The sequence below is a fragment of the Trematomus bernacchii genome, unplaced genomic scaffold (genome assembly GCF_902827165.1).
Source record: "Trematomus bernacchii unplaced genomic scaffold, fTreBer1.1, whole genome shotgun sequence".
NCBI lineage: Eukaryota > Metazoa > Chordata > Actinopteri > Perciformes > Nototheniidae > Trematomus > Trematomus bernacchii.
The window spans coordinates 2,733,593-2,752,552 of NW_022987685.1; the positions used below are offsets into that span (position 1 = coordinate 2,733,593).

Below are 18,960 nucleotides of genomic sequence, written 5' to 3' on the forward strand. Positions count from 1 at the left end.
AATTATTTGGTATTTTATTCTTTTATACAATGATTATTAAACTAGGAGCCCACTATGAATTATGACGAGTGATATAAAGAAAAGGGAGATTTCTAAACGGCGCTGCAGCTGCCCTAAGTAATAATAGATTATTCTTTGATGGTCAAAGGTTGGCAAATGCATCAGATAGAGAAATAAAATATATTACGTTTTCGGTTCATCAAAGATTAAAACCCATTACTTTTTGTGTTAAATGTTCTAGTCTTAAACATTTACATTTACAAAAAACGAACACACATTTTCTTCAATATCTCAACTAATTAAGGCTATGTGTTTTAGTTTTTTTACCAAATGCTGAGGATAAGTCATCTATACAAGTGTCAGAATTGTTACAATTTTAACTGATTTGTTTTTAAACTGTCCAATTGATTAGCCCTTTCATGAAGTCCTCTTTAAAATGTGTTTAACATATCTTTGCAAAGCAAGAAGTGGATACCGTGCACACTTGCAACCAATATTCAGGTATAAAAATCTGCGGCACACCGTCTCTCTAAAAAAAGGTTAAAAAGAAGGAAGAAAAGTTCAAAATGGCTCCCAGTCAAAGTGGTGCTGTGTCACAAACAGACATTTGCAAAGCTCAGCCAACAGATGGTGAGCGTGCCATTTTTTTTAATGAAGCATTTGGCAAAGGTAAAGTTCAGTGACAACACACGGCTCTGTGCAGCGTGTTGGCACGTTTCAGATAAACTGTCTGCTTTTCAGCTCAAGATAGAACTCCATATGGATCTGGTGACAAGTTCATCATAGTGCTCTGTGTTTGTAGATTAATCAGTACACCTGGGACTGTACTACTAAATAATACTCTAATGCTTACAATACATATGTTATGCGTCTTGGGGAAAGTCAGGAGATATAATAAAATGTTTTATGGAAGATAAACCCCAGCACTCTACCTTCATACACAGACTAAATAGTTGTTTAACCTCTTTTTGTGTCTCGTTGTGGTTTAATGGAGTGTCTTTGTATTGTTTTGTGTCTCTTTATGGCCAGTTTGTCTTTTTAATAGTCAATTAAAGTCAATTGTGCGCGCATTTTGAGGCTCTTCCTGGTTGCTAAATGTCTCTTTGAGTGACATTTTGCAGGTTGAGTCCGTGGGGGCCCCTCCCTCTTTGGGCCCCTGGGCTTGTGCCATATTAGCATGTTTAATAATCCATCCATTAGTGTACTATATGAGAGAGGCACAGTTACCAAGTGTGTTGTTTGGCATTTGGTGGAAACGTCTCCTATGTTGAGTTGTACACATGAATGACAAACATTTTTTTTGTGATTATGTTACAAGCATCAACACAAACAATCCCGTACAACTATTATTATTTGTAATTTCAAAACTCTTTATTACTGATAAGGAAGCTTGTTCTATTAAGGGACTGATTTGATGAAGTCCAGATGTGACGCCACCTGGGATCGTCCCGTTCTTCACCAGAATCAAGATCTTTTACTGATGGTGCCAAGGAGATTTGGGCTGACTCCAGGACACACAGACAGCCAAATAATTAGTAACATCTGCAGGCAGTGGCTCTTAATCCTGTCAGATGTAACTATTCTTAAATAGGTCCCGATGGAATGTTTAACTTAGATCTTATATACCATACATTTATGATGGTTAGATCAATTTACTGTGAAGCTCACCCACATTTGAAGGAGTACCCTGACCCCCAAGGCCACCCCCATTTTACTGGGTCTACTGGAACCATATCACCTTAAGTGCACTTGATTACGCAAGCCTCTCGACCCCCCCCCCCCCCCCAACATCTCCTTGGGCCTTCTGTGTAATCTGCTGAGATTTAAACCTGCTGCTCCTGTTTAATAAATCCACTGCGATTAAAATAGGATTACAGCTCTGCTTTCGCCTTCCTAATGACATCAGAGCATGACACATTTTGCGACTTTTTTTCCAGTTTTTTTGCCCGAGCCCACTACTTGTCGTAACCAGACAGGCACCGATGATTTGGAACCCCCACCCCCCCTAAAAAAAACAGGAAAAAAACTCATCCGTGCAGCAGGTCAGCCCATCTGTGTGGCTGTTGACATTCGGATTAACCTTATAATGCAGCACACATCCTGTATCAATCCTTGACATCAGACTTTTCAATGACATGTGAAAAAACCCTAGTATTCAGCGTCAGGTTGTTGATTGCTGAACATGGGAAACCCTTCATTAAATCGCAGATACCAAAGCAAACGTGACCCATTGCTTTTGGCCACATTTCATGGATGTAAAGCCATGAAATATTAAACACCGTCACAAAGCGACCCTGCACATGCTGTATGTATGTAGTGATGTGGAATTTGGGTCGGAAGGGGGCAGATCAATACCAATCTTTTGTCCTGATTGTCCTGATTGTCCTTCAGGGGCATTCTCCTGCAATGGTTAAACGCTGTAAGGTCAAACATGGATTGGATTTTTTACGATAGCTAAGCTCATGACCCCAGCTAAGAAATCTACTTAAGATAATATATTCTACTTAATACACAATGAAGCTTAACAGTTAAATCTAAAATGCTCTTGTAGTTCCTGTAAAAGTCTCAGTGTGTACTGGTGATTTAAAAAAAGCACGCAAACAATTTGGTTTTTTATCATTCCGATTTAAGCGTTGTGGCAAACCTTTGATACTCAAATGTATCCTGGCAAAAACACATATTTACCTTCTCTCTACAACAGATTTAAAGTAATCCGTCCTGAGAGTACTTTACCTGTAAGCAGGAGACGATACATATTAATGTTTCTGTTATTTAAATGTTGAGTTTTGTGACATTTTGGATTCATATACTTTCAGCATATTACAGTTTCAGGGAAAAAGTCTGAAATGTTGCTCGCAGGAAACCCCTTCTTCACTTTGAGACTTGAAGTGCAGTTAAGTTAAGTTTTTAACTGTGATATAGCAGTACTGCATTTGTTTGGCTGTCAGTCCATCCACAACTTTGGTCCAGACTGGACGCATAGCCGTGAAATTGTGTACAGTGAATGAATCCAAACTTATTTGGTGCAGACCCTGGCATTCGTTTTTTAAAACAAAAAATCTCTCAACAAAGATTGTACCAAACCTCATGGCTATCTATCCAAACATTTGGCTTCCCTTAAGGATTTATTTTAATACCGGTTCACAATAATTTGGTGGGTATAGAGGGGCTGCTTGGACTTCCCTTTATGTCCATATACGGACCACCAGTGAAAGCCGGGTCTCACTTTCACTCTGTAATCAGCTCCAGCACTCAGTGATCAGACCTGCCTGTGGATTATCAATTTGGTAATCTCTTGAGAGCCACTGATGAATATTCCCATCCTCCCCTGATTTTCAGAATGGTCTCTTCCACTTTGAACAATCTTGCTTTTGTGCTACCACTTAGACCATTTGTCTACTGGAATACATTCACTGTTTTAATAGCCTCTTTAATTCACCCAATGGTGGCTGTTTCCATTTTGTTTTGCTGACCGCTTTTTCCTAAGGGGCAGGTGGTCTGTCTGTCCAAGCCTCTTTGTACAGACTTGTGCTGCTGGTGGTGTTGGTGGTGTTGGTGGTGGTGGTGGTGGGGGGGGGGGGGATTGCTAATATGAGGCTTTCAACATCTAATCCGGAGCAAGTCTCTTAGAAAAGGCTTATCTTGGGACCCTCCAATTTCACTGCTTTCTTCATGACCAAACTGCCCTTTATTTATTAACACAAATTACATTTAAAGCCTTGCTTCAGTCAATTGTCCATTCGTCTTTACCGGAAAACCGTGCTTGGTTATCATCATCCCCACTGCCCCTGCCCCATTGCTGACAAATCCATACAACTATGTGGGACACAAAGGCTCGGATTTAGCTGCCAGGCCAAAGCGAGGGTGGGCTGTGTGGGGGGGGGGGCAGGGCCAGCATGGACATTTCTGTTGTTTTTGTCACAGTACAGATTTCAGACAAATCAAAACCCTTTCCTCTACCCCCCACCCCCCCCCACACCCCAACCCACATGACCTGTAACCAGTCATCACTTTTATGCTGGAAATGCAGCCAGATCAGGAGTGGGGTGGCGCGACGGTGCGCACAGCGGGGGCCATTGTTGAAAAAGAGCTGACCGGGTCCTGGACAGGAGATCATTTGATAGGCAAAAATATTGACTTCTGAACAGCTGGGGTCACAGGCTCTTATGATGATGATGATGAGTACTGAGATGCATGCTTTGTGAAGGTATCGTTTAACATAAATTAGCTTTGTGACACTTGTCTGGGGCCAGGTGTATCCACAAGGTCAACACATCTAAAAAAAATAACCCTAACTCAGACTTGTGCAAATGTTTCAGTTTATTTTAAGATGAAACGTCTTTTTTGTCATATTGTTGTTTCCCTAAACTGTCAAATGTATGAAGATATTCGCTATATTAACTAGCTGAGTAGCTCTCCTTGTGATGAGTATATCCAATATCACGTCATCCAGCAAAGGAATGGCCCCTAAAAGGAATAATTAACCAACTCACCTTGTGCTACCTTGTATTATTGTTGTGCTAACTTTATTTCTTCAAGGATACAAGGAAACACGGTGAGTCTTTACACAAATAATATTTTTGGGGATGCATTATTTCTCAAATTCAAGTTTGTTCAGTGACAAAACCCCTGCCTCACTGACCAGTCATCCCAACCACATGATTGATGACCTTGCCTTAAATATTCATTCAACAATTTAACCCTCATTTTAATCTGCTTGACATGACAGCCATCAGTGAGGACAACATGCCGATAGACCATAGACCAGATCATAAGTATGCCAAGAAGAAGCTAGGAAAATGGCGAGCCAACCCCTTGTGTCCCCTATAAAATATCTAAATATTGCTTAAAGGAACTTATTTTAATTCCTAAATTAAAGCTATTAGCAAATTAGCTAATGTGGCTTGAACCCTCTGGACCAATATGAATCAAATTGGATAGTCGTCACAAAATATTGGACTATTGATAATCTGAGGTTACTCAAGTCAATTCTGTCGTCCTCTGTGTTTCCTGTTAGGTAACAAGAGGAAACTCCAGTGAGGAGGAGAGGAGCTATCAATGAGGTCAGTAAATCATGATTTATTATACAGCAGGAGGGCATTAGTGTCACACGGACTTTGTCCCACTGTAGAGAGATTGCGTGTCTGCGTCGGGCTCGGCCTGTCGACTAATGCTAAGTGGTTGCGTGGCTTTATTTGACATGGGGGGCCAACATGGCATCCCCCGGGGCTGTACTGTGATGGTTGTGTCACATGAAGGCTTTGATTGGTTGATATACCCAAACTGAAGATAAAAGGCACATCATGCATGACCTTTATTTCCCATTTGGTATTGGAACCAAAAATGTCCAAGAAATCAAGCAAGATATTAGTTATACTTCAACAATTTGGGAATTGCCAGAGTAAGAAGAGACAATCCAAACCTCTTTCATACGAAGCTTGAGCCAAAGGCTAGCCTAGCGTAGCATCGAAACTGAAAACTGTTAGACTGGCTCGGTCAAATCACAACCCAATCCAAAATGGACACATTACATGTTATCTTGTTTGTTTATTTAGTTAGTACTGGGAATGCAGAATATATATCAGGACCTATAAACTATAAAATCAGCAGATGACATTTTTATTAATATATAGTCCTATTATTTGTAGTTAAAATTAAGCCAAATGGCTTTCATTGATTTAACAATGGCAACTTTTACAGACCCTTAAAGAGTCAGTCAGAACCCTAACCCTTTTTTGTGTGGTGATTTCAGATTTGATTAGGTCACATTTTTAAAAGATCCATGTCAGAAACAGAAGAGCGTAAACAACGTTTTCCAGGAAATCCCTGAATCTGCAAAAAAAGACCCCAACACACAACCCACCCAAACCTAAAATGTGTACTTTTAATACTTATTTAATGAGGAAATAAATCAGTAATCGTTAGCGATCTTTACAAAGGCTGGTGGATATTGTGTTACTTTTCAGACCGAGCCAAGCTACTGTAGCTCCTCTCCAAAAAATGATGCTAAAAGATAACTGGCTTTTTAAAAACAATGTAAGCATATCGGAGCATCAGTCCTCTTATGCAACTCATGGCATTTCGTTAAAATGCAAATACAAAAAAATAAAATGTATACCCTAATTGAGAAGATGAATAATTATTACATGGAAAAGAAAATCAATGATGCTGCACCTTAACGCTGCAGCACGTAACCTTGAAATGACCTATAAGACGAACACATGAAGCAGGTCCACCTGTTCCGTCGTCACAGGCATAAAACAAAGAAATCAGTGGAAAGGCTGCCTTTGCTGTGTAACCACGGCAACTCCTCCCTCAAAATGCAACATCACCAAACCCCCCCCCCCCCCCCCCCCCACCCCCCCTCTCTCCTAACGCGTGCAGCGAGCAGGGAGGATGCGCTGTCTGCCGCTTACCTGGCTTTAGTTTAAAAAAAAAAATCAAGCTGTTCACGTGGTCAGCCCAGCCCAGCACAATATTCTGCCACATTAGCAAGGTCTTTTCGAGCGGGGGGGGGGGCAGTTTTTTTTTCCTCCTCTCATCCGACACAGGAGGGATGCTGCTGCTGTGAGGGAGAGAGGTGAGCGCAGTTGGAAAAGCGTGTTTTTTTTTTCTCTCTCTCTCTCTCTCTCTCTCTCTCTCTCTCTCTCTCTCTCTCTCTCTCTCTCTCTCTCTCTCTCTCTCTCTCTCTCTCTCTCTCTCTCTCTCTACCAAAGCTCCTCCTCTGCCGTAGGAGAGCACAAACCGGTCACATTTTTTTTTGCTGAATGAGAGCAAGAGGGCACGGGAGAGGATTTCCTAATTTCTACCTGGTGCTGTGCCGTGCGGCTGTTTCCTCGCCTCTGTTCAAGGTAAGGCACGCCGCACCATGCGCCTCGCCACGGGGACTGATGTTGGGCTGTTTGGGTCGCAGAGGATGATCCAGCTGGAAGGGCGAAGGCACAATTGAAGGGCAGACAGGCAGAAGAGTTGTCAGTGTGGAACAGGCAGTGCAGGCTGCGCATCATTTAAAAGTCAAACAGGAGGACAGGATGTGTGTGTTTCTGTGTGTTTCCTGAGCAGCAGCGTCATAGCGTTTACCACTGACTGCAGGCAAGTGATGACAGTAAACCGTCGGCCTTCGTGGTGTTTTTCTCATGTGAAAGCAGCAGGTTTCCCGATTGTAAGTTGTCACATTTGAACAGTGGGATAGTTAAAGCAGCAGGATGATCTGCGCAGACGAGCTTCTCTGTCTGTTTGCTGCATCGTGCGTGTGGAATCTGATGAATTTGTAAATTGGCGTGTGAGGGAAACCACTGAAAACACTTAATGTTATGCAGCTTATGTAAGTGGCCATACAGTGACCACAAGGACAATGCAGCTTAAATTAGAGGTTAATGCTAAAATGTGTGTATGTTATGTTCATTTCAGAAAATATATTTTCCATAATGTATGTGTTGTGTTAATTAGAGAGTTCCATTTCAGAATGCTATGAGAGAATACAAAAACTATGGGATGATTTTTAAAACTCAAAATGTGCCTTTTTTATGCCTGCATGTCATTTTAACTGGTAATTAACTATTTAATTTTTATTTCTGAGTATCTATGATCCTTTTCTTCTGGCAGTGGTCAGGACAGTGATTTGTAACTGACAACAACAACAACAATCATTGGTTGATTTAGAAATTGTGTATATATAACTACTACCAACATTACTGTTGTTTTTTAAATTCATTTAAAGGTTAACAATAGATGACAATCAATCAGTTAATCACCCTTTGTTTAAAAATCTTGAAATCTTTCAACTTTGTTTATTCAATAACCAAGCAGCCTTTTTTAATTTAGTTATATTTTGATGTTATCGATGTTAATTTTCTGCATTCTGTTGACATTGTCCAGCAGAGGCTAATATGAGGACATCATTTGGCAAACCAGACCCTGGAAAGCACCTGCAATCTTTTCCCCTTGTTTGAAACTGAAGACAACATCATGTGTTGTCCCCGGTAAAACCCGCCCAGACATTCAGAGTGAGGACCCCACGCGCTGCTCAGACATGGGCTCAGATCAACCCGGCATGCATTCACTAGAGAAAAGGCCGGCGTCGGACGCCGCCTGCAAGCGGCACGCCTACCGCTGTCTGAGGAAGAAGCTGAGGCCAGTGCGGATCGTAGGGTTCGTCCTCAGCCTGGTGGCCCTAAGTGCTGTCTCCTTCAGTGCCTTCACCTGGAACTCAAGGGGGGTCAGTGAGCCGGTGCTCCCCCAGGAGTCGGCCCCCCACAGGACTCTTCTTTCCACCCAACACCAGAGGGACGCCAATGTCTCAGCCGACATGCCACTAGCCATGAAATCTACAGCAGGGAACAACGAGAGCAGTGGGGATTACCCTCCAGACCTTTTCACCCTTCAGGAGAGGCGCCAAGGAGCGGTGGTCCTCCACATGTTCGGCATGATCTACATGTTCATCGCCTTAGCCATAGTGTGCGACGAGTTCTTCGTCCCTGCGCTGACCGTCATCACGGAGAAGCTGACCATTTCCGATGACGTAGCGGGCGCCACCTTCATGGCGGCTGGCGGCTCGGCCCCAGAGCTCTTCACCTCCATTATCGGGGTCTTCATCTCACACAGCAACGTGGGCATCGGGACCATTGTAGGCTCGGCCGTCTTCAACATCCTCTTTGTGATTGGGATGTGCGCCATCTTCTCCAAGGAGATCCTCAACCTGACTTGGTGGCCCCTGTTCCGCGACGTCTCCTTCTACATCCTGGATCTGATAATGCTCATCATCTTCTTCCTGGATAACTTCATCTCCATTTGGGAAAGTATAGCGCTGCTGTCCGCCTACGCCGCCTACGTGATCTTCATGAAGTGCAACAGCACGGTGGAGAGATTTGTCAAGGGTTGCATGCACAAGAACCAAGTGGTAGAAGTAGAAGTACAGCCAAAGGTGAGTTGATTTCTTGATCCATACTGTTTTTCTCACACTTCCTTTCATCACCATCTTCTCTGAAAATACTACTTTATTTGAAATGTCATATAAGAAAGTTGCAGTAATGAGTATTAGCATGTTCGCTAATAGAACTGATCTTCCGTAGATACTCACACTCATCCTTTCACACAAATGCAGCCAATTTATTTTGATTTTCTTTGTTGTTCTCATCAAGTTAGTGAGCTTTTTCAAATAAGACTTCTAACACACAGTACGCAACAAGCAATGTCAAACAGGTTATACAACATCGACTTATCACAAACATGTTCATTACTTCGGAATGAAAAGTCAGAAACTCAGTAGGTGTTATGTACGGTGTAATTTCACCCACTAAATTGACCATTGTGCAGTAATGCAGTTTAATAGATTCTGCACAGGGCTGACTTACAGTTCTCCACCGTGGGATTAATAAAACAAATGTGTAATTCTGGGATAAGCTCTACAAATTGTGTCCCGTTCTGACAAACAAATCCCTTGGAAAATCTCAGGCAATTTTTTCCCAACAAATTTACAGTAGATTTCCCACAATGATGCGGTTTTCACATAGTTGCTTGAACATGTAAACCACATGCAGCCCATTGAGGTGAACCACATGGCTTCAGGACTGTCACGGTTGTCTTGTTGGTTCAGTGCGGAGGTTTTTCAGTGAAATATTTTACTTTTTGCTCAACAGCACAAACGGTGAATACTCGGTAGACAAGAAGCGTAAAAATCATTACCTCTCGTAACATTCGCCCCCTCAATGACACTTAAGGGCAACAGACACTGCAGTGCAATTTGATACCGGTGTAGAGATTATCCAGACGGATTTAGATTTCTTTGTGACATGAGATGGAAATGAAATTTTGCAAAAGTTGTATTGTAAAGCTTTAATTAAATTGGGATTTATTCTGAGTGCATAAAGGATATTTAAACAGCAGGTTTCACAATGTTGGAAGGGGGAGGGCTCTCGAAGAAGGCAACATCGACATTGGTTTTGCAGTGTGGAAACAGAAATGCTAAAATGAAAGCAAGCATAACAGTAATTATTGTCTATAGCCTCGGTTCTGGTGAGTCATTTGATTTATGGCTCCTGTGCAGGAAGAGAGTGAGAACGGAGGTGCACAGGCAGAATGCCAGAAAAGACCCAGGTGACCTTGAGCTGCAATGGATTCTGGGTACTTAGGTGTGTGTGTGTGTGTGTGTGTGTGTGTGTGTGTGTGTGTGTGTGTGTGTGTGTGTGTGTGTGTGTGTGTGTGTGTGGTGTGTGTGTGTGTGTGTGTGTGTTGTGTGTGTGTGTGTGTGTGTGTGTTGTGTGTGTGTGTGTGTGTGTGTGTGTGTGTGTGTGTGTGTGTGTTGTGTGTGGTGTGTGTGTGTGTGTGTGTGTGTGTGTGGTGTGTGTGTGTGTGTGTGTGTTGTGTGTGTGTGTGTGTGTGTGTGTGGTACTTTAGATGGGGGAAAAAATAGTGCGAGGCAGATGAGTCAATCAAACCCCATCATGTCTCTTCTCCGACGACGCTTTAAGATGCAGACCCTTCTCTCCCCTCTTGCATTGTGGGTAACAATGTCACGGCAGCCCCTCCCAGCACCCTGCATTAAAAACATAGAATACATTAAATATATTAATAAAACATGTACAACGTTACAGGATAAAGCTTTTATTTTGCTTGCTAGGTTGTCAGCTAACCTCTTTTGTACTCTCTGGGTTACAGGGTTAATAGAACTAGAAGAGTACAAATATTATTAGAATATAATCATCAAAACACCCTTTTTTTTCTTAATCAAGCTTGGACACTTTGGGGACGTGTGTATTTCAAGACGCGTGGGTTATTTTAAGATTTAATTGGCAATTTAGTGTGTGTGTTTGCACACATTCTTACATGACTAATGGAGGGTAAAACAGGAGAGCAAGGACAAGTGTCCTGCAAAAAATGATCGAGAACTTTCTACTGTCTTTCTATTTTTAAGGGATATTCACTACTATGAACTGAAAGAAGCTTTTTTAATATAAGTTAATCATTTCACAGTCATGCTGAGCTCCAAGGTGTCCTTAATCCTCCACGCAGTAGTGTTCAGGAGTGAAGTATTGCATTGTAAGGACCATAGAGTGTTATATGACGCCATGCCCTTGAACGAAACACTTGATTAAAATGGGCTTCCCTGAGATTATTGTATGCATTATGATATTGGGACGTCCCAGTTGTGTGTTACATTGCTGCTACAGGCAGAAACAGAAGTGGTGTTATGGTGTCAACCTCAGAACAAAAGTGCGTAGGTTAGAAATTGGCAGTTGGCCATCCAAACTATATGATGATGTAAGATTTTAATCTGAGAGCAATAAGGAGCGCCTTTTTCTAATGTTAGCAGATGATTTAAATATGCTTCATCAGTGATTATCAGCCTCATGAGTCGGATTGTGTTGTTCATAATTGTAGAAGCTGCCTTTTTTCCCCACTGCAGAACTGCTTCTAATGCGTTTTTCTTTTTTTATTAACATGAAAAGTTTAGTTTGTGCGACTTGTTTGTTCTGCTCCTGGTAACATAAAAATAGCTGGCTTTGTTTCTCTTATTTCCTCGATGATATTGCTTCCAGGCAGAGCGTTAAATGGTGGGAGGAGGACTTGCTTTTCAATCATTTGACAGATCAGAGGTGTCATTTTTCCTATTGCCCCTGGACGAGCTGTAACATCATCAATACAACACGAAGAGAACTCTCGTTGTGTGGATGCTATTTAAAGCTATTGTTTTAAAGCACTTCGATGTTCAGCCTCCATAAAAAGTAATCTGCAATAATCTCTCTCAATCCAGTTAACACTACCATGAATGTGCCATGCACTTAGACACACTTGGAATTACAGCGAAATAGGAAAGCAAAGGCTTTTAAGGCCACCTGATGTAGTCCCTTTGTTTTAGCTCAGTTTTGGTCTCCACTGCCTCTTGTATAGAAATGTCTGTTTAGCAGCTAACGCTCCACTGTGTTCAACTAGTGGCTAACTGTGGCTCTCTGATGCTAGGCTAGTAGCGTACAGTTGGATCTTTTTATTTTAAAATGTGATTTATCTATTTTTATCTTTCCCCCCAAACTGTTTTTGAAGGATATACAGTATGTACCTCTTAGTTCTGGCCTGATTGGTCAATCCCTTTCTTTCCCTAATGAGTGCTTATCTGCTGGTTAATCTCACACGTTGCTTTAGTCCACATTATCCCTTACTTAACAGAGGTAGTATTATATCAAAAACTCCTTTTTGTTAATCCTAAAATATTCAGGAAGAGACTTTTCAATGCTATAATTTGTATATTTGTGTTGCGTTTGCCTGCAGTATATGTAGCATGCTGGCTTTCTGACACATCTGTCATGTTAGTCCTCCCTCTGCATTAATGTCAAAGGGTGACTACACTGTCATACATCTTGGCCCTCAGAGCTACGAGGGTGGTCGGGTCAAAGATGGATTCATGTAACTGTATCTCTCCTCGTAATTGTTGCACGTTCTCTTACAGTTAAGCTTCTTAGTCTGGTGGGGTTGTCAGTGACTTAATGGTTGACTCGGGCCTATGCAAAAAAAGACTGATTACTTACCACTGGTTTGTGCAGAAGGCCCAAAGGAGGTCACCAATGAATGATTCCTTCTCCCCACCATCTGAAAACGCATACACTCCGTAAATCCTTACTCCACTGGCCGCAGGCACAGTTCAAGGTCGCAATAGAGCTAGCAGCTCGTACACAAGCTGGGAAAACATGGCGGTGCAAGATGGGGCAGTTTGAAAATCACTAGCTCCATGTTTTTCATGCCATTTTTCACTGAGAAACAACAGATGTGTGTGTGTGCTACATTTGGCTGTGCTGCATACTGATGGTGTTCCAGCAACTGAAGCAACCATTCGTCCAACCCTTTCTATTTATTTCTGTGTGCAAAAACACACATCGGTAAGCAAAGCCAATCAGAGCTGGCATCTTAACCACTTTCCATATTGAGTCCATTATAACACAATATAATGTACCCTTTTTACAGTTAACCTCTCTTTAAAGAGCTAAGTTTAGACCTGATTGTACAGTAGCCCTGAGGGTCAAAAGCCAACAACTACTTGAAATATATAACAAAGACAAAAATTCCAAGGAAAACGTCTGACGAGGAAAAAATCACAAAAGAGAATTTCAGAGACGCTATACTATTATGCGAAACAACACTTCACTTATCAACATCTAGTTTTTTCTTGTGAAATGTTGTGTTTTGACCCTCGGGGGCCACCATACTAAAATGGCTTGGATATATTAGGAGCAACAGTGCAGACTTGCTCTGGCTGTCATGGCATTAGTGGGGTCTTTCATCATATGCAGCACCCAGCCCCCTCCTCAGGTCCACCTCACCAGCTCTCCCCTGGCTTATCTTGTTATCTCGTGGCCTCTCATTGTTTCCTGATGGACTGACTGGCTGCTTTTGAAATACTGGCTGAGGCAGATCAGATTAGCCAGCACTTTGTACTCTATGGCTTTATGAAAGAGTGACGAGCTACTGACATCGTGACACACCGAAAGTCAGAGTTGGTCAGAATTGATGATAAAGTCATTTGAGTGACATCATCTGACAACACATCACAAACAACCAAACAACCACTGGTTGAAGAGATAACATAACCTTCCAACGTATAGTTAGTAGGTCAATTAAGTTAATCATATGACTCTGATGTACGTTTTATTAGGCGCAAATACACATTTGTAGTATATCACTATGTAACATTCACACTTCTATCAGCCAGCGCTCCAACACATTCTACGTGATAGACATATCTAAGCGGTTGAGCAATCACAACAGAGCCGGCCAGCTAACCAATCAGAGCAGACTGGGCTCTGGTTTTAGTCAGAGGGTGATAAGAGGTGCTGCAGCACATGCAGTATGAGAAAATAAAGAGCTTTTTGAACAGTAAAGCAAGAAAAAATGTCAGATTAGAGCCACAAAATACAAATATGAACCTGAAAATGTGCATAACATATCCTCTTTATGTAAATCAAAGAGGTCAATACTGGTATAGTAGTCTAGTTAAGGTTTTACATCATTCCACAACATTAGGTGGCTGCTATCGTCAATGCTGGATTAGCCAGTATGTATCGAGGCAGATGTTGGTTCTGCTGAGATGGAAGGTGCGACCTCTGATGTATTACCAAGCTATAAATAGCGTCACAGAGGCGAGATCTTCCATCAGGAACGCGCTTGAAAGATCACTTACAAAGCGGGTTGTGTGCAGGCAGCAGGCTGTTTGTGCTTCCTCCTGGTGAATTCAGACGTGTGCGGGCACCAGTGCTGATGCTGTACACCTTCTGTATATTCACACATGAGACCAGGTGTTACATGCTGCACGTTGCACTAATCATTTATAGAGTCCAATCCGAGTGAACTCCCACCTCATGCATCATAATACCAGGCTGCACTGCATGCACTCCGTCACTAACTGTTTATCTGAGACTGCTGTGACGTGTTCATGGGATTATCTCCCATTATGACTGATGTCTACCTAATTTTCCGCAAAATCCAGATGTGCACTGCTGAACTCTTAACAAATTGTAAACGGCATGGCTGGAATGCAGTTTTCCAGCTGATTTCTAAGAGATGCTTTTCAAATATCCATTTTTAATTACAGTAAGAGTATGGTTTGTACAAATACCATAAACATGACCTTCACTGTTAACCTTAGGCATAAACAGATTGTGGGTCACTGAGATTTAAACAAATGTAATTGCTTTTTTCATTGTCATTCGAACAGTATGTGCCCTTGCCCTGGATTTGTGTATTTCTGTGAATTCATGTTTGTATACTTTTTAAAAGGAAAGTTGTAGAAGTGACCTTGGTTTAAACTGAATGAGGAATACGTAGAAGTCTATAATACGTGTGCTGGTTTCATTCAGGCCCAAGGTTACTGAGATATGGGTAGAAAATAGTAGGACAGTTTTACAGCCAACACAGAAACCGTTTATCATGACAGTAGTGAAGAAATGGTTTTATTTATGGTAACGTTATCAAGCGAACTATAAAGAAAGTGAGCTGAGCTGGGGTGAGTGTGTCTGCACACACCTCTGCAGTACACACACAGAATATAACATCCCCGGGATAAACACCTCCTCTTTGCAATCATTTAAAAATAGAAATCCTATGACTTTGATCTCACAGAGTCCAAGTTTTATCATCTGTTCCAGCTGTGGCTCCTTGTCTAAATGGGGGAAGGGCGCAAGTAGAGCCAGTAATTAGCTTTCAATTTTGTTTGAGGTTTTGTAACGCACGGTTACACCAGTCAATACAGATAAAGGTATCCTACAGAATGAAGTGACGGGCTATTCAAAACAGTGTTGGGTTTAGGAAAAAAAGGGTTTTTAAGCAGAGTTCCTTCTTTCCCCGTGTCTCTTCTGCTTTCTATTATTCTGCGAGCTCTTGGCAGTGTCCCTCGCCGGCGCCCTTCTATTGTCCAAAATTAATTTAATTGCATTCAATGGTAATAATCGTGCAAACAAAGTTCCAATTTCCATCACAGGTGCTGCCGTTGAAGGGGTTATTGTACTGTATGGCTTCCTCCTCCATTCTTATCAGAGTGGACAGCGGCTCTTCACGCGCTACTCACGCACTGTTGTGATTGCTTGGAAGGTCACTTGTTACAATGTTTTTGTAATTATAAAAAGCACAATGTTGTGTTCTCATCAATGGATCTTATTATTTTTGCCCTGTAGCGATCATTACATATGCAAGGAAGAGCCATATTGGGTTTGTCCCATTTACAGAGGTTTACACAATAACATTTACTTTTCTTATATTATATCAATGTTAATGTTCAAAAAAATGTTAAGTCGCTATACAATAGTAAGTTTCGCTCTCCCTGAGTCTTAAATGATTAATATGTTCCCTCTGGAGCCAGTCTGTGGATCTGGTACCATGGACAGCACCTCACTGCTCTTTAGTTTGAATATTAGTGGCTGCTATGTTGTGTTTAAGTTCTTCTCGTTCAACCTCACCCTTTCCTCTTTTGCATTTTTGCGAAATGTAATGGTGTCAGTTTACACCGCTCTTGGCATAAAAGGGCTACCACCAATAATATCTTGTAAATAGCTCAAGAAAATAAGTCAAACTGATTCGGTAATACAGCAATTAAGCTTAAATCTGTCGTGTAAAGCCAACCCCATCACCATCCCAGTCTTCATTTGAGTTTTCTTTGGCGACATGTGGGAGTCATGCTGTAACATGAGAAGGGTTAAAGGGACAAATGCAAATCATCCAGTTAGTAAAGGGCTGTTTCCTGAAATAGATTACGCAGACAGTTGATGAGAGAGGCTTCCTTAATCTAGCACAGTGGACCTGGCATGGACTGAAAATACGTTTTATGACCCACACAGAGGATCTCAATAGGACCAGATCATGTATCTGTTAGTCTGTAATGCTCAATGGGAGTGTCTTTTGATGTGACCTAGACAGTCTGCTGCTTTCACAGCTGTCTTCACTTGAGGACCTTTCTATTTGATTTGTCTATTGTTTAGGGTAATTTTAGCTCCTGAGGTTAGCAGGTATTTACATCACTAGATTCTGAATGAGCTAATGTGGTTGAAGGGCCCTTTGCATTTTCTTTTGCTATACCATTTTGGAATGAATAGTGTGCTGTTTAAGTCAGTAGCTGAAGGTCATGGAAGTCAAGGCCTGCGCATTTCCAGATTTAGCAGTTTCAGCCTCTGATATAAAGAAATTCTGGAAAACTTGAAATGAGAGATTGTTATTGTTATCCTTAGGGAGAGCCCTGAAGGTGAAACGTAGCGGCTTGCAAGAAACTGAAAGCCTTATCGATCAGAGGCTATTTTTGAAAGCGGGGTTGAATTAGCTAATGTAACTGCACTGTAACAGCATCATGTGAAGGACGCCGAGATCCCTATCTTGTTCGTGTATGAAATAACACACACACTGCAGCGACAGGGAAAGCGTGCATATGTTTGGAGGTGGCCCAGGACTGCCGGGCCTTACATACTTAACTCCTTCCTTGGGGGGATTTTTGACCCTCAGCTTCAGCCTCGCTAAGCCGCAGCAGCTGAACATTACATCAGTAATCATCAGAGTTGTTGCTCATGTAATACCCGTAATTTGTGAGCTCCAGTATAGATCTCAAAGTTGGCGGCGGATCAGTTTTAACCAAATTTAAGAGAGTAAACGGTTGAAATGGAAGTGATTGCAATCAGACGGTCTCTAATGTAGAAAACGCTCTGGTGCTCAGTGATTCTGCCGAAAGCCTTTCCTCCTTTGTTACTGTCACAGAGGGTCACCATTCGTTACGTCCATCACTGATGGATGTGTGATGCATGAGGCTGCCAACCCCACCCACTGAAGCCCACCAAGGTGACCTGAAAGGGCTCTATCAGCATATTACCCGTCTGTAAATGTGACGCTTCCTCTGCACGCTTCCACCTCCGCCCCAGGATCAGGGTCTTCTGTGTGACTGTCTGGCAACCTGCTGACAATGCAACAAAACAACAAAGCAAGTCAGTGGTCAGGGAAATGTGAATGAGGTGCAGGAGAGTCAAAGTTGCAGCATATAGGAGAGTCAACTACAAATCCGAATTGGTTGATGATTCTGCTAATTAATAGCTGTCCAACCATCCATCATCTGGATGGTTGTATTGATTTTAACGTCTTTTTAAGTGAAAACATCTAAAATACACTTTGAAATTCTGATAACTGATAAGCATTTGCTCTTAATTAACATAATACATATGGCACTTTGTGGTGAATAACAGTAGATTTGTATTCTTTATATTCAAAATAATGGATTTTTTTATACTTAAATGTCTGGAAGAGCCCAGTAAAATGTTTGATATAAATATCTAAATTTGTGATAAATAGGCATATGATATTGACTCATACTGACCGCAGGCCTTTGAATTTGTCAAATTGAAATTGTTCAATGGCGATCCACAACCTTTCTAATTTATATTCACGTTGGATTCAGTTTCAAGACTAAAGGATAGTGAATTTCTGTTTGACTTATTGTCAACAAATCACACACAGAAATATGAAAAAGTGAGTGTATCCAAAGCCAAATAGCTCCACTGTTAAAACACTGTTAAACACATCACTAAGTGACACTGTTACTAAGTGACATGTTCCTTCATTATGGACAATTAAGTATATTCTGGACCCATCCTGATTTCATAAGAGCTCCAAATGTATATTACTCAGCAGCTGAAGCCAGTCTTATAACAAAGGCACTTTTACACTTGCTAGTGTAACTTTTTGCTAAGAACTGCAGTGCCTATAGCTGTATTTAGGATATTTAAAAATATTCACATTTATAGAATGGGCTCAGGCTGGGAGAATCTGAAAATATTGAGTTATTCAATAATAGTTTGGTTGCGTTCTTTAGCTCAGATTTGTTGACCAGCCTTGTCTTTTACAATTACGTCAAATAAAACGAGTTAGCAGGTCTACTGGAGAAAACGCTTCAAGTAAAACTCGAGCATACCAAAACCGTTGTGTCCATTAAAAGTATAAACTTCCTTCATCAGCTGTTCCCGCAGCACGTCCTACAGTATGCGTACCAGAATGCATTGCACATCAGGTCTAAGGAAAGTGTCAAAACGAGCCCAGGGTTGCAGAGCAAGCAATGTTTACTTAGCCATTACCTTGAGCTGCTTATCATGTTACGGCTGAGTTCCTGTTCACTAATAACATTGACAACGATCTGAGATGCTGGCCAGCCTCACACAGCACACTTCTGGATCCATGGGTTCAGTTTACAGGCTCTGTTTGTTTTCCCTTCATGTTCAGCAGCCAGTGGCTCTAAATGTCTGTGTGTGTGTGTAGAAATAGCTGGACGTTTACAGCCTCTTATATAACATAAAGTCATGCATAACGTCATCTGTGCATAATGCATACATACCGGGTAGTCATGCTAGCCACAGGGACACGAAGAGAGACAGGGAAGAGAATCAAACATTCATTGATGTTCATAGGAATACCTTATTAAATCTCCTGATTATAACTGGAAATATATCATGA

At 41.6% G+C, this 18,960-nt stretch overlaps 1 protein-coding gene across 9 annotated transcripts in view; it reads left to right on the top strand.

Annotated features, from left to right (window-relative positions):
- The first annotated feature begins 6,774 nt into the window (after positions 1–6,774).
- The window catches only part of LOC117487928 (sodium/potassium/calcium exchanger 2-like), a 40,162-nt gene continuing 27,976 nt past the window's right edge, over positions 6,775–18,960 (top strand). For 7 of the 9 annotated variants that reach the window (XM_034136705.1, XM_034136710.1, XM_034136711.1 and 4 more), the window contains exons 1-2: positions 6,775–6,851; positions 7,879–8,923. In XM_034136705.1, the coding sequence (XP_033992596.1) occupies positions 8,033–8,923 (891 nt within the window). In that variant the 5' untranslated portion in view covers positions 6,775–6,851; positions 7,879–8,032. The other 2 variants (XM_034136706.1, XM_034136707.1) reach the window with 2 other exon arrangements.